Source organism: Acinonyx jubatus, chromosome C2, assembly GCF_027475565.1.
Source record: "Acinonyx jubatus isolate Ajub_Pintada_27869175 chromosome C2, VMU_Ajub_asm_v1.0, whole genome shotgun sequence".
Taxonomy (NCBI): domain Eukaryota; kingdom Metazoa; phylum Chordata; class Mammalia; order Carnivora; family Felidae; genus Acinonyx; species Acinonyx jubatus.
Genome location: NC_069384.1, coordinates 70202884 through 70219697, shown reverse-complemented (window position 1 = coordinate 70219697; position 16814 = coordinate 70202884). Strand labels below are relative to the sequence as shown.

The window sequence follows — 16814 nt, the reverse complement described above, 5'->3', positions numbered from 1 at the left end:
CATTCCTGTATTTTGCACTGACTTAAAATGGACTTGACTTGAACTTAATTACTTTATCCTTCCCTGGAAACATTCAGGTAGGGACTAATGAACATTTGGAGGTGATATTAGAGTGAATAATGAATGGAGTGAAAGACTGCACTGGGAGGCTGGTTATCTTAGGCTCACTGTAAGCTCTGGTATATGTATTTGAGTGATAAAAATGATTATACAAATTAGGTATAATTTATCAAGCCTTCAAAATATGAATTCATGAAAGAAAAAGCTTTATAAAAGGAAATGAAAATGGGGAGAACTATTATTTTATTAGATCAGAGTATATATTTCTTTAATTTTATTATGGACAATTTCATATATAAATGAGAGCAGTGATTCATCCAACTACAGTAGTTATCAGCTCATGGCAACTCTTGTGTCATCTGTACTCCCATCCACTTTCCCTTAACTCTATCCTTTAGAAGGTATTTTCGTGACATTGGTGCTCTAGGTTCTGCTATAAAACATGACTTACAGTGTATAGTAAATATTGAATTGACTAATGATGCTTTTGCTTCATTCTAGAATCCAAATGTTAACACCAATATGACCCAATATGATTTTTAGCTCTAACATACTAGTGTAGCTTTGACATTATGGATGTGAAAATGTCTCAGAAAGTGATTTTTCAGTCTTTTATACACCCTACTGTAATCGCACTAGCCAAAATCCTGCTTAACTTTCCTCTCAGTCGCTTTAGCCTGGTAAACTTTTCACCTTGTATTTTCAGAGCCTTCCTCATTTCCTCTTGGGCCTGCTTTCTACCCTCTCGGGAATGTGAATGAAGGCCCCCAGCAGAGCTGAACAAAATCATGGCACAGACCTTACAACCCCAAATTTCAATCCAAGATTACCCTTCTACTCAGTAGAGTAGTAGTAGGTAGTATGTAGTGGGACTCATCTACTATGTTGATCTTTAAAAGCTTACTAACGCAATAATACTGACTTCATATAAGATCATTTAATGAAAACATTGGGATTTTAGTGAAAATGAAAATTTGGGGTTTTAGATGACAATTGCGGTCTAATAGTTTTATCATCTAATTTATTTCTCTATCTGATTTTGAAGGTGTATTCCCAAGAAAATGGTGAGTCACACAAATAATTTTAAATGGTTTTCTATTAGCTTATCTTATAATTTCAGCATATTCAGCTAAACTGAGATGGCAGGAAAGCTTTATTTCAGTAGCTATAGAAGTTAGTGTGGAAGTTCATTATAAGTGGTGGTCTCTGACATTTTACAATTTGGTAGATATTAGTGTCTTTAGTTGTATTGCCATTTTGATTTTAAATTTTAATTGTTATAAAATAATATATCATTCAGAAAGTCAAATAATATTCAAGAAGTTTAGGGGCACCTGGATGGCTCAGTCAGTTAAGCGTCCAACTTGGCTCAGGTAATGATCTCACGGTTCATGAGTTCAAGCCCTGCATTGGGCTTTGTGCTGACAGCTCAGCTTGGAGCCTGGCTCCTGCTTTGGATTCTGTGTTTCCCCCTCTCTCTGCTCCTCTTCTGCTCATGCCCTGTCTCTGTCTCTCTCTCTTAAAAATAAACCAACATTAAAAAAAATAATAATAAATTCCACTTAATTAACATACAGTGTAAGATTAGTTTCAGGTGTACAAATATAGTGATTCAACACTTCCATATAACACGAGGTGCTAACCCAAATACCAAAAAACAATTGGGCTCTGTGCTGACAGCTCAGAGCCTGGAGCCTGCTTCAGATTCTCTGTCTCCCTCTCTGTTCCTCCCCTGCTCATGCTCTGTCTCTCTCTCTCTCTCTCTCTCTCTCTCTCTCTCTCCTTCAAACATAAATAAAAACATTAAAAAAAAATTTAAACGAATGCCAAAAAAAAAAAAAAGTTTAAAATCAATAATAGCATTCCTCTGCCTCAGCTATCCCCCTCCCCAGCTTTAATGTTTAGAAGCATCTGCCTTCTCTGCCTTTGACTCTTTCCACTGGCATTTTTTGACATATTTCTAAATGATGTGCCTTTAAGAGCTTTGCTCGATTTATCCATTTTGACATTTAATGTGAGCTTCCCATTGTGGTAGATGAGGATTTCACTTCCTTACACACTATCACCATCTTCCAAAAACTCACCTCCCTCCTACTGTCTTTCCAGTATAGTTTTATCACAACTTCTGATCAAAGCATTATTATTTACATTATTATAACTATATGAATATTGGTCCCTGCCAATTCAGTTGATGTACTAATTTCATTTTTTAAAAAAATTTTTTAATGTTTGTTTATTTTTGAGAGAGACAGACAGAGAGACAGAGCACAAGTGGGGGAGGGGCAGAGAGAGAGGGAGATACAGAATCCGAAGCAGGCTCCAGGGTCTGAGCTGTCAGCACAGAGCCCAACACGGGGCTAGAACTCACGAACGGCGAGATCATGACCTGAGCCGAAGTTGGACGCTTAACTGACTGAGCCACCCAGGCACCCTGATCTCATTTATTATTTTTTATTGTTGTTGTTTTTCTGGAGTTAATAATTTCTTTTTTTTTTATTTGCTTAGTTTTTTTATGTACCTATGGCTGATTCCTTCCTCTTTTTCTAGCAGAGAGAGAGAGAGAGAGAGAGACCATAATTACATAATTTTTATTACACTACATTGTTATAAGTATTCTATTATTAGTTATTCTTGTTCATTTCTTGTGCCTAATTTATAAATTAATCTTTATCATGTATACATATACAGGTATGTATCATGGTATATATAGGGAAAATCATGGTATATATAGGGTTTGGTACTAACTGGTTTCAGCATCCACTGGGGATCTTGGAACATATCCCCCATGGATAAGGGAAGGAGATTATTCAGATACTAGGGCTGGGATGGGTTGGGGTTGGGTAGGAAAGCGCTGAGGTCTCATCATTGTGTAAGACTTTCTCTTAAAGCCTTCATTTTCAACGAGCACCTCATCATCCTGACTTTCCATTGTGCCTAAACTTCCTGAGTTCAAAGCCTTTTGATTCAGTTTCACTAGAGAATAAGTTGTTGACTTCTGTGGTGATTGGAAAGGAGTAGTGCCCTAGCTACGTGAGTTGAGGTTGGGGACTTAGGCACTTGTTTTTTGTACAGATTATCATCTAATTCCTTGGTTATGCCTGTGTTTCTGTGGTATCAGCCTCTGGTTCTTTAGTTCTGTGAGTGGTCACATAGCTTGCTTTTTATTAGTATTCCCATCTGTAAGTAACTAGATTTCATTTTATAGTATCAGTTCATTGTTAAGAAAGAATGGAGATAAATACATTAAATTCACTGTATTTAATTAGAAGCTCCCATAAAACTTGTCTAGTTTTGGGGTGCCTGGGTGGCTCGGTCGGTTAGGCATCTGACTTCAACTCGGGTCATGATCTCACAGTTCGTGGGTTCAAGCCCCACATCAGGCTCTGTGCTGACAGCTCATAGCCTGGAATCTGCTTCGGATTCTGTGTTTCCCTCTCTCTCTGCCCCTCCCCCACTCTCACTCTATCTCTCTCTGTCTCTCAAAAATGAATAAATGTTAAAAATTTTTTTTAAAAACTTGCCTAGTTTTGAAATATTATTAATTGTTCATTCCCATCTTATCACCCGGCAGAGCTGGCAGAGTTGCCTTTGATACGGTTCGACTTCTCCTGCAATAAAATTACAACAATCCCCGTTTGTTATCGGAACCTCAGGCACCTACAGATGATCACCCTAGATAACAATCCACTACAGTCTCCTCCTGCACAGGTAAACTATAGTGGATTTGAAGGATGTTGTGAACTTTTTTGACAAAGGGTGAACTTAAAACTTGAAGTTCTATGCATTTATCTTTTTTGTTGGAAATGAAGTTCTTTTAAAGTAAATTCACACACATAGGCATTCTTTAGAAGTCTTGAATAAATGGGATGGAGGACAGGTAATGTTTCCAGAATGTTTTTTTCCTTTCATTGAATTGACTTTTTTTTTTTTTAAGTTGAAGTGTTTTTCCTTAAAGTTTTTCTAATAAAATTTGAGTTAATTTCTTTCCAGTAAGACTTGAATGTAGCCAATGTAAATGCTAGACACAAATAAAAATATTTGGCTTTCAGAACTAAGGATTATCAGTACATTTCTTTTAAACATCATTTTTGTACCTTTTTATTTTCTAAAATCTTTAAGTTCCTCATTTAATCAATTTGGTCATTTGTTTATCAGTGGCTGATAATGAAACCAATAATAAAGTAATTATAAGGTAGTTTCATACATAGATTCCAGACATCCTATAATCTGAACAACTTTACCAGTGTGTATTTTTCACTATAGAGTTTGTACTCTACAGTTGATTCGTGGTCTTGTTCAAACCTCTGAATGGCAACTCTAAAGCTTTATGAGTAAACTTCATAACTGTAGAAGGATCTCATAATCCTAAAGAATTTATATTTTTACTTGTCAACAGAAATACAACCTTAATATTTAATCATTTCCTGCTTTTCTCTCTTACAGAAAGTAGGATTCAAAGCATAATTGTATATGATTGCTGGATTTCTAAAAGCAAAAGTTGCCAGTATAATCCATGGAGAGCAATGCTTTAAATTCCTGACTGTGCCTAACTAATCAGTGTGATAAGTTTACTTGGTATTCTAGCAGTATTTATAATCATAAGTTATTTATTTTATATGTTACTGAAACTTATTCATGACTAGAAACTAAAAATGTGTGTGTGTGTGTATATATATCACATAAACACATAAAATAACAAATAATATGTTATAATGTAGTGTTAGATTTTTAATATCACTATATATGGTTGCTAGAAATACCTTCTATTTCTAATATACTTTAAATAAAAAGATGATTATGATTTTTAGAAAGGGATACATATATTTCAGATGAGTAATAATTTGGTTGCATTTATGTTATTTTTTTTAGATATGTATAAAAGGCAAAGTCCACATATTTAAGTACCTGAACATACAGGCTTGTAAGATTGCTCCAGATCTGCCAGATTATGATAGGAGACCCTTGGGTTTTGGCTCCTGGTGAGTATGTTCTATTTCTTTATTTAACATGTTCCATCTCACAGGGAATCAAACCAGACCATAAGTCTGCCTGCATGCTTAACTAAAAGGAAATAATCTATTTTGACACTTTTTCTCAGAATACTTGTATTAAGTAAACAGTTGATTACACAGATCTGACAAAGTGTAGTTCTAAGTCAGGGTTTCTCCATCTCAGTATTGTTGATATTTTGGGCAAGATAATTCTTTGTTGTGAGAAGCTGTCCTATAATTCAGAAGATGTTTATCAGTATTCCTGGCTTCTGTAGCACCCTCCCAAAGTGACAAACAAAAATATCTCCAGACATTGCCAAATATCCCCTGCAGGGGTTCCCAGTTGAAAACCAGTGATCTGAGTGACTGGAATGCTGACCTTGGCTCTGCTGTTAACTAGCTCTATGACTTAAAGCAAGTCATTCAGACTTTTGGGGCTTCATTTTTTTCAATAGGGAATGAAGAGTTTGGATTTGATGACCATTAAGAATACTTTCAGTATCTTTTAGTCTGACTCCTTTGGCTACATAACACCTGATTTAGAAGGTTATCTCCTTGGCATTCTCAGCCATCTGGAACAATCTTAAGTAGCAGGAATTAAATTCAAAAAGCCTTTTTAAACAGGCAAAATGGATGTCTCCATCAAGGCCTAATTCAAAAGAGATCCCCTCCAGCTTTCTCTTAGAACCTGTCATGTTTTACATAAAAGCACAGTCCTGATGAGCTTGCTTCTCATATCCTTGTCTAAAACAGATTAACAAATTTCTGTTTGGGTAGAGTTTGTAAAAGCAGGCATATTAAAAGTACAAAAAGTAATTTGAAGGAAAAAATTAAACTTAAAAAGCGACACATGTTAAACAAAAGATTCAAGTTAATGGTTAACTCTAAGAGGAAGGAAGATTTGGTATGAAAGAGGCATCAAGGGGCTTTAAAGTTATTAATGTTCCATCCTGTTTTAAAAGTTATGTCTGTTATATTCTTTTTTTAATCAATATGATACATTGCATAATTTTAATAAGATACTTAAAAGCAAGACACACTAAAAACATAGCAACTTGACACCAGTAGGCATATATGCAAAGAACCCTCCATATTTCAGTGATATTTTGTAATTACTATGTTATAGCACAATACAATAATTGATGCTCATAAAGAAAATGCTAAAATATATTAGACATGTCATTTCCAATAAAGGGATATAGGCATTACAGTTTAAATTTTTTTTCATCAGAAATTATTGGAATTAAATATTTAAGTGTTGATTGTGTAAAGGAGTAATCTCAAGCTATCTGAAAATTCAGAACCTGATTTCTCAAGTAAATTAAGTATTACTCCAAAGGGACTTGATCCCTGCCCTTTGCCATAGATGGTGTCTTTCTTCTTTACCATTGTATCCCTAGTTCACCTGAGTGTTTGGCACAGACAGTAGACACTCAGCAAATATTTGTTGAAGGAATTAATAGTCCGTTTGGTCACACAGATGTTATTTCCCTCGTAACCTACCTCTGCTTAAAGTCATCAAAAACAACTTTATGGTGACATTCTGGGGTTTTTTTTTTTTTTTTTTTTTTGCTTTGGCTATTAGATTGAAGATTTACATAGACACTGTGAAGGATATTTAAAATACTAGCTCTAATCTGGTTGTTTAAGCATATAGCAATACAAGTTTTAGTATACTTATTCAAACACACAGGAGAAATTAACCAATATCATATATACCCAGGAAAGATTTCCACAAGAATATCTTAGTTCTAACACTTTTAACTCTAAGAAGACTAAAAGCAGGTATGTGATGTCAAGGAAGACAGAAAAGGTTTTGACAGATGGTAGGGATTAGGTCTGGCATACTCTGTGCTAGTCTAGGCCTCTCTTGGAGGAAGGACTTTGACAGTGGGAAGAATATGAAGGGACCCAGACCATTATTGCCAAGAATTTTAAATTTTTCTCTATTCATTATATCCTTTTCTTTCTTCATTTCTTTTTCCTCCTACCTTGGTTAATTGCTTATAACATAGAACTCTTGTCATATTTATTGAAAAAAGTTTTGTTTTTCCTATTCAAGATTTTCATTAAATGTGTTCTAGTCCTGTACTCGTGAAAGATGTACAACAAATAGGGGCACCTGGGTGGCTGAGTCAGTTAAGCATCCAACTTCGGCTCAGGTCATGATCATATGGCTCGTGGATTCAAGCCCCGTGTCAGGCTTTGTGCTGACAGCTGGGAACCTGGAGTCTGCTTGGGATTCTGTGTCTCCCTCACTCTCTGCCCCTCTCCCACCTATGCTCACTCTCTTGCTCTCTCTCTCTCTCTCTCAAAAATAAATAAAACATTAAAAAAAATAATAAAGTTCGTAATTGCAGTTTAAAAAAGAATGGAAGGGAGGGAGGGAAAGAAAAATGTACAATAAATTAACGTAGCTTTTATTTTCCCCCGTGGTGTTAATAATCTTTGGTATGGAAAAATTTTCCTCTCCTGAACTAGTGAGTAGAAACATAAATTGCTACTGCTGCCTCTGAGATTGGAGTGTAAGGCAGTGAATGCTGTCTACTGGAGACCTGTACGTGAGGGTATGCCCAAAGACTAAGGAGGCAGCGTCCACATCTATCAGAATAATAAGCTTTGATTGAGGCCTGTAGTGCTAATTGCAGAACCTGTTTCTCTCAGCCATTCAGTTCTTAGTCTTGAGGACTAATTGATCTTGGGCTAATTTTTTTGTTTGGAGTTTTTAGAGGGAGAAAGAGCATGAGCATGGGAGAGGGGTACAAGGGGGCGGGGAGAGAGAGAGGGAGAGAGAAAGAAAGAGAGAGAATTCTAAGCAGGCTCTACGTTCTGCACAAAGCCCAACATAGGGCTCAATCCCACAACCCTGGGATCATGACCCAAGCTGAAATCAAGAGTCGGACGCCCAACCGACTGAGCCACCCAGGTGCCCCTAATTTTTTTTTAATAGAAGAATCCTCATTATAATACTTTAAAAACATTAAGCTTATATATATTTAAAAAAACTGGCGAGAGACATGTATATTTGCAAAGAGATAAAAGGATTAAATCCATGGAGAAATGTATCCTAAATGGAAAGTCTAAATAGCATAATCATGTCATGTTTTTCCAAAGGATTGGTAATTATAGATCTGATATCTCCTAATCCCTATAATAACCCCTCATTATGCTCACTGAATTAATCTGTATTCTATATTTTCCATTTTTTCTAGAGGTATGTTACTTTGTTTGTAATTGTTTCAGAATGTCCTAGAAATTATTTTATATATATATATGAATACATATACATATATACATATGAATAAAATACCTCCTTCAACTTCTTATGCAGCAGTGAATGGAACATTATACCTTCATGTCTCTTTTATTGAGGTAAAAATTAGTGAAACTGCATTGTAGTTAGCAGTACCTTTATTCAAATGCTGTCATGGAGTCAGAATGTCTATACTCTTGGGTACCTGTACTACTGGAAAGTTCTAGAGTTCACTTAACCCCTCTGGACTTCAGTTTCTTCAACATGAGCTTTATTTACCCTGTTGATACCCTAACAGTAGTTCTGAGGATTGAATGACCTATTTCTGAAAGTGCTTGGCTGACCATAAAGTCTTCTGTAAATGTTAGGCATTATAATTACTAGCTGTCTACTATGATCTAGGACTGGTTTCGTCCTAAGAGTCCGGTCTTGCTAAAGAGAATTTTTATTAATCCTGTAGCTCGTTAGGTATTCAGTACAAATTAGATGCTGTGGTACTTATCAAATCCTTAGATGTAACTTTCTGACTACTTGTGTGTAATATAAAAACAGCACACAATCTTCCTTAAGTCATTTTATTTCTAGATGTAAGTATTTCCAACTCTTTTAGCAAGTTGCACTGTTATGATAACTTTTATGTTTTACAGAGTGGCACATGTATTTTTCCTTAGTGATCTATAGTGACCTGTACTTTTTTGCTGAGATGATTTTCACCAACTTTATATTACAAACTAAACATACTTACTTACTTACTTACTTACTTACTTACTTATTTATTTATTTATTTATTGTAATATGGCAGTGAGGAAAGACTAAGTTAAGCAGTAAGCAGGACTAAGAAAAGTCCTGCTTCTGCAGCCCCAGTAACAGGATTAATTCTCTCCAACAAGCCTGAGCTTGTTGTGAAAGCAATGATTGTCCTTTTTTCATACTCAATATTCTTAGCATCTAGAACACTGTGTCACATTCAGTAAATGTTTGGTGAACTAAACTCAAATGAAGCAGATGTAGTGACTTGTTATAACAGCAAATACTCTCTGAAGGTTATGTTCTTTATAGAAATAATAATAATAAACTTTTATTTAGTGCTTTATAATAGGATTTGTACAAATCCTTAGCTTATATTTTTTCAGTCTTTATGGCAAATCTATGAGGTAGGTGTTGTTAATCTTTCCCCCACCCCCCTTTAAGTGATGAGGAAACAAAAGTTGAGAGAAGTTAAGCAAGTTAATTAAAGTCACATAGCTAGTAAATGATGGTGCCAAGTTGCCAATCCAGATCTGTTAAACTATAAAACTTGCTATGTTTTGTGCCCCTCTCTGCACTGTAGTGACTCACAGTTCACATTCCTGCTACAGAAGAGTCATTTCCACACTTGAGTCCATGTTGTTCTAGGTGGTTTATTAGGGAGATTGGGCTTTCTGACAGGGCATCACTGGAGCCTGGCTGGCAGAACTCTGCTAGGTCTCCTGAAGGCCATATTTATACATAGGGTGACCATGTATCTTGGTTTACTTGTGACTAAGGGTTTTCCTGGGACACAGGACTCAAAGTGCTAAAACCATGAAAATCCTGAGCCAACCTGAGAATTGGTAAACCTATATGTCTCACTTTAATCTTACCAGTTTAAGCTCTGAGCAAGAGCAAGTATGTGGAGAAGCTAAAGGTAGCAAATAAAGAAGAGAAAGAAAATGATAGCTTATTGCAAAGATTCTATTAATTCTCTTTATGAAAAATTTCTCAGTAATAGTAAGCATATCTCAGTTGGCCACTTGATAGAATATATATTATGTAGAACAATATCTTCTAGAAATCTGTATTTTTTTTTGAAAAAAATACATAGTGTTTTAAAATACTGTTCAGTAGGGGCGCTTGGGTGGCTCAGTTGGTTAAGCATCTGACTCTTGATTTCGGCTCAGGTCATAACCTCGTGGTTCCTGAGATCAAGCCCTGTATTGGGCTGTGCACTGACAGGACAGAGCCCGCTTGGGATTCTGTCTCTGCCTCTCTCTCTGCCTCTTTCCCTATTCTCTCTCTCTTTCTCTCTCTCAAAATAACTAAAGAAACTTAAAAAAAATTGGACAAAGACTTGAGTAGGTATTTAACAAAGAGAGATACACCAGTGATCACTAAGCACCCCAAAAAGTGTTCAACATCATTAATCATCACGGAAATGTAAATTACAGCACAAGACATCATTACACACTCACTAGAATGACTAAATTTAAACTGACAACAATGGAGCACCTGAGTGGCTCAGTCAGTTAGGCATCCATCCCTCCATCTCGGCTCAGATCATGATTTCATGATTTGTGAGGTCAAGCCCCGCGTCAGGCTCTGTGCTGATAGCACGGGGCCTGCTTGGGATTCTCTCTCTCCCTGTCTCTCTGGCCTCTTCTCTCTCTCTTTCAAATTAAATAAACGTAAAAGAACTGACACCACCAAATGTTTATTGAGGATGTGGAGCAACCAGTGTTCTCATACGTTGCTTATAGAATTGTAAAAATGGGACATGTACTTTAACATAAGAATTTGGCAGATTTAACTGCTTTGTTGAGGTATAATATACAAATAATAAAATCTATCCATTTTAAGTGTGCGGTTCAGTGAATTTTGGCAAATGGATGCAGTCACGAAATTATCAACACAGTCAAGGTCTATAGCATTTCCATCAACCATTTTCCACTTTACAGTAGGTAACTCAACCCCAGGCAACTACTGCCCTGTGTTCTGTTGATACAGTTTTGCCTTTTCTAGAGTTTCATATAAATGGAATCAAGTATTATGTAGTGTTTGGTGTATGGCTTCTTAGCAAACTATTTTTGAGATTACTGATGTATTTTGAAATGGGCAAAAGAATGGACATTTCACAAAAAGAAGGTAAATGAATGGCCGACATGCACACAAAATGATACTCGATATCATTAGTCATTGGAGAGATACAAATTAAAACTGCAGTGAGATACCACTTTTCACCTACCATAATAGCTAAGATTAAAGATTGACAACACAAGTGTGGGCACGTGGAACTCAAATACGTTGCTGGGTGAATGCAAAATAATATAGCTCCTTTCAAAAACAGATTGGCAGTGTTTTTAAAAAGTTAAGCCTACACACAACAAATAATTTATCCATTATATTTGAAGGTAAAACCATCAAGAATTTCACTGACATGATGCTGAGCCAAAAAAAGCCAAATTAAAAAAATTACATATGATTCCATTTTTATGAGTTTTGGAATAAGTAAAACTAATTGTATTAATTTCTTATTGCTGCCATAATGAATTACCACAAATTTTGATTTTAAACATAAATTTATTATCTTACAGTTTTGTAGGTTCAAGGTCTAAATCTTGGTCTCATGAGGCTAAAATCAAAATACTGGCAGAACTTTGTTCTTCTCTGCAGGCTCTGAGTAAGATACATTTCCTTGCCTTTTTCAGCTTCTACAGAGAGGCTGTCTGCATTCCTTGACTCTTGACCGAGAGTAATCTTCAAGCCAGCATTGCATTACACTGGCCTCCTCTTCTGCCTCCCTCTTCTACTTTTAAGGACCCTTTTGATTACATTGAGCCCATTCAAATAATTCACAATAACCTTCCTATTTTAAGATCAGCTGATGAGCAGTTTTATTTTTATCTTCAATCTTAATTCCTCTTTGCCATGTAAAGTAACGTATTCATAGTTCCAGAGATTATGTCTTGGACATCTTTGGGGACTGTTACTCTGCCTTCCATACGAATTTAAGGTGAAAAAAAATTAGAATAGTGGTTATCTCTTAGGAGCACCCTGTAGCGTGGTGAGGGGAATTGACTGGTAAGGAATGAGTGGGAATCTTCTGGCAAAGTAGAAATGTCTTATATCATGAGAGAGGTGTATATTACAAAGATGTATTCATTTGTCAAGTATGTAGCTTAAGGTGTGTGCATTTCAGTGTATATGAATTTTACCTTAAAAAGTGCTGTTAAAAATAAGAATTGAGGGAGGCATGGTGAATGGGTTAGTAGCATGGAGGAAACAAGAATGGCAGTAGGTTGATATTTTTGAAGCTGGATGAGTGCTATTATATTCTTATACTGATATACATTATACTATTCTAATTGTTTTAATTTGGAATTTTTCATATTAAAAAGTTAAAAGAATTTCCATTTGGGGCACTTGGGTGGCTCCGTCGGTTGAGCGTCCGACTTCAGCTCAAGTCATGATCTCATGGTTTGTGGCTTTGAGCCCCACGTCAGCCTCTGTGCTGACAGCTCAGAGCCTGGAGCCTGCTTCAGATTCTGTGTCTCCCTCTGTCTCTGTTCATTACCCGCTCACTCCGTCTCTCTTGCTCTCACAAAAATAAACAAACATTAAAAAAAAAAAAAAACTTTTAAAAGAATGCCGATTTAGTTCTAAGGAAGTTAAATCACTAACTGGCATGAGATAATGTTTATTAGTAAAATTGCATTCGGTTTATTTCAGATGTTAATTTTAAAACCTCAAACTTCCCAGTAACAGCCAGACTCTTTTTTGGCAGCCATGAAGAAATGTACTCAGGACGCCCTTATGGAGCCCTTGATTCAGGTTTCAATAGTGTGGACAGTGGTGATAAGAGATGGTCAGGAAATGAAGTAAGTGTTTCTTCTATTCTGCATGTTCTGACCCCTAAGAGGCAATAAAATGATGAAAATGGAAAGTTTCTTAATTGAATTCAGTTTCTCATTATGTAAAATATAGAAAAGCCAAAAGAGAGGAAAAAAATCCCACAGAGAGCTACCATTCAGAAATGATATTTTGTTTCTTTGCTGTCTTTTTACCAAGTGTTTTACATGTTTGTTACTTCATTGTTTTGTATAAATAGCTTAATATCCTGGAAAACCAAATAGGCTTAATATCCGGCAAATCCAAATGAGCCAATTACAACTGAAGACTAAAATTTGCCAGACTAGGTAACCTTGAGCAGAGCTGGTAGAAGGGATGCTGAGAGATGAGAAAATAGGACTACAGGCTGATGGGTAATGAGGCAAGAATCTTAGTGAAGACTATTAACATGCTCAAGATAAATAATTTTCTTAGCTAATTATATCTTTTTTCTCCTGTGTTAAATTTTATTATGCTTTCCCTCTTTAAATTAAAAGGTAGAATATTTTAGCCTAAATTGGGCTAACTGATGAAATAAGCTTTTGTTAACAAGACTGATAACCTCCCATTTGTAACATTGTTTCACTCATCCCCAAACAAATCAACTTCAGACCACAGCCCATTTGTAATTTGGAATTACTTGTGTGTGAGTGGGTGTGTACATAATTATATCTGTATCCACACAGATATCTGTGTAGATACTTTAAATTCATGTTTATTTATAGTCATATATAATTTCTCATCTCTTTTTAATTGTAGTCGAATATACGTAACATAAAACGGACCATTTTAACCATTCTTAAGTATATTCATACTGTTGAAAAACAATCACCACCACCACTCCAGAACTTTTTTGCTGTTTCTTCTTAAATATAAATTTTAGTGAGCTTCTGTTGTGTCCACGCTTTAAATACTGTGTTGTTTAAAGTTTGAAATGTGTTTAAATGTTACTGCTATTTTTTTTAAGCCTACAGATGAATTTTCAGATCTGCCTCTTCGAGTAGCAGAAATTACTAAAGAACAAAGACTACGAAGAGAAAGCCAGTACCAGGAGAATCGCAGCAGTTTAGTAGTAACAAATGGTGGAGGTAGGCATGATTCCTTGTGACAGCCAAAGCCTTTGTAATTATTCCGATTTTTTAAGTGGTCTTTTTCACATCTACTCCTTTTGTTTGTGTATTCTCTCTGTGGTCATTATTTGACCACTTCCAGGAATTCAATTCGATGTGCTTCTTGACATCTACCTTTGCGTTCATCTGGAATTGTGTTCTTCAGGGGCATCTAAATCCAAGTTGTCTTTATTTTGGTATTTAAAAATTCATAATTGGAATTAATTTTTTTTAATTTGTCATTTTTTTAATAGCTCATTAACAGTAGAGCTATTTCTACTTTGGGCTTCTGAGGCAGACTCTTGATTTTAGCATTCTATTCAATCTTGCTTTAGTTTGAATTCCCAAATCCTAAGGTTTAAATATTGAGGGCCAGCTATAATGGAGATATTATTTTGGTTTTCTAGAAATCCATTTGTAAGAGCTTTCATCTTTTTTTTTAAGCTTTTATTTGAATTCCACTTAGTTAACATACAGTATTACTATATGTTTTAGGTGTTCAGGTGTAGTTTTAGGTGTATAGTGTAGTAATTCAACACTTCCATATATCACCCTCTGCTCATCACGACAAGTGTACTTCTTAATCCCCAACACCTGTTTATCCCATCTCCCCCACCCACCTCCCCTCTGGTAACCATCAGTTTGTTCTCTGTAATTAAGAGTCTGTTTCTTAATTTCTATCTCTCTCTCTCCCCCTCCCCCCTTTTCCCTTTGTTTTGTTTCTTAAATTTCACATATGAGTGAAATCGTATGATATTTGTCTTTGGCTTTATTTTGCGTAGCATTATACTCTGCAGCTCTATCCATGTCATTGCAGATGGCAAGGTTTCATTCTTTTTTATAGCTGAATAATATTTGATTGTGTATATATACCACATCTCCTTTATCCATTCATCTGTCAGTGACACTTGGGCTGCTTCTGTATCTTGGCTATTGTAAATAATGCTGTAAACTATTGTAAATAATAACATAGAGAGGGAGCAAAAAATAAGACTGCTATAAACATAAACTGGGTACTGGTAAATACCCAGTAGTGCAATTGCTGGATCATAGAGTAGTTCTATTTTTAACTTTTTGGGGAACCTTCGTCCTGTTTTCCACAGTGGCTGCACCAGTTTGCATTCCCACCAAGAGTGCACAAGTGTTCCTTTTTCTCCGCATTCTTACCAACATCTGTTGTTTCTTGTGTTGTTGTTTAGCCATTCTGCCAGGTGTGAGGTGATATCTCATTGTAGTTTTGATTTGCATTTTCCTGATGATAAGTGATGATGAGTATCTTTTCATGTGTCTGTTAGCCATCTGTATGTTTTCCTAAGAGCTTTCATCCTTGAATGATGATTTCAATTAAGTGGCTTGCTCTCTTTTTGTTTCCTTACCATTTTATATTCTTTTTTACTCCTGTTACTTACCATTCCACTCACATTTTAGTAGTTTTCTTTTTAATCTTGCTTCCACATGAGCTCTCTTTCCCTTTAGTTCATTTCAGACTTAAAATAACTTTTTTTTTTAATCTATGCTGTCCAGTATGGTAGCCACTAGCTACATGTGGTTATTTGAAATAAGGCCTTTCTAAATTAAGATGTGCTGTAAGTGTACATAAACCAATACAGATTGGATTATGAAGCCTTTGCATGAAAAAAAAAAGAATGTAAAATATCGGTAATACTTTCTATTGATTATATGCTGTAATAATACTTTAGATATATTGGACAAAGTAAAATATACTATTAAAACTAATATCACCTTTTTTAAATGTGGCTACTAGATAATTTTGAATTACTTATGTGGGTTCACTTTTATGGCTTGCATTCTGTTTCTTTTGGACTGCCCTGGCCTAGGTGGTATGAAAAAGTGATGTTGCTTTCTTGGGAAGTAGTCATAATGACTTAATCATTGATTTAGTTACACAAATTGTAGCACATTGAAAAAAATACATTTATGTACCTGGTTTATAATTTGGATATAGACTTGTAACCTTTTCATCCTTTTACCTATTATTATAACTCTAATAACTCAAAATTCATTTTTATATCAATTGCAGTTATGGAATTATTTAGAAATAATTGAATCTGAAAACAGAAATAGCTTTCTCCGAGTTCATTATTCCCAGCAACTACAACTTTTGGGCAATCTATAGAAATAGAACATCATACAGTAATGGCTGGGATTTAGTTTCTGGAGAAACTTTAGAAAGTTTAGTAGTAAGTTTTTTTTTTTTCTAGTGTGCCATTTTAAATAGTTTTTAAAAGTAGTTTACTTTTTGGGGTGCCTGGCTGGCTCAGTTGGTGGAGCATACAACTCTTGATCTCAGGGTTATAGGTTTAAGCCCCACATTGAGTGTAGAGATTACTTAAAAATAAAATCTTTAAAATAAGGTTAGTTTTTAAACTTAAAAATAATGGAGCACTCCCAAATGTATTAGAATATATAATGATGGGGCTATATCTTACTTAAATGCCTTTTCTCACCCCAAAGCATTTTGAGAAGCAAAAATTCTCGAATGATTGCTGCTACAAACTGCTACCAAATGTCTACATTGCTGAGCTCTAGAAGATAAATTTCTAAATAAGAACATCATTGTTCTAATTGTGGACAACAGTTACAGAAAGAGAAACAGTAGTCAGTATCTGTTTCTTTATCTCTAAGTTCACTTTCCTCCTATCCTTCCTTTTGACTTGACTGTGTTAGGTTTTCTGCCTCCCAGTTCCTTGAAGATATATAATTAAGCCCCAAAGCTAAAACATGAGGGAAAAAAATCTAAAAGAAGATGTAACTTCT

General features: G+C 35.4%; 1 protein-coding gene and 1 long non-coding RNA gene across 17 annotated transcripts in view; both read left to right on the top strand.

The window, feature by feature from the left end:
* LRCH3 (leucine rich repeats and calponin homology domain containing 3) overlaps positions 1-16814 on the top strand; it is a 128069-nt gene that overhangs the window by 55212 nt on the left and 56043 nt on the right. For all 16 annotated transcript variants that reach the window (XM_053220984.1, XM_053220983.1, XM_053220990.1 and 13 more), the window contains exons 5-8: positions 3632-3768; positions 4930-5039; positions 12824-12917; positions 13895-14015. In XM_053220984.1, coding sequence (XP_053076959.1) covers positions 3632-3768; positions 4930-5039; positions 12824-12917; positions 13895-14015 — 462 coding nt within the window. The remainder of the gene's footprint in view (positions 1-3631; positions 3769-4929; positions 5040-12823; positions 12918-13894; positions 14016-16814) is intronic.
* Positions 5046-7791, top strand: LOC128315206 (uncharacterized). The gene is made up of 2 exons (XR_008297720.1): positions 5046-7488; positions 7537-7791. It is a non-coding gene; the product is annotated as an uncharacterized LOC128315206 (long non-coding RNA).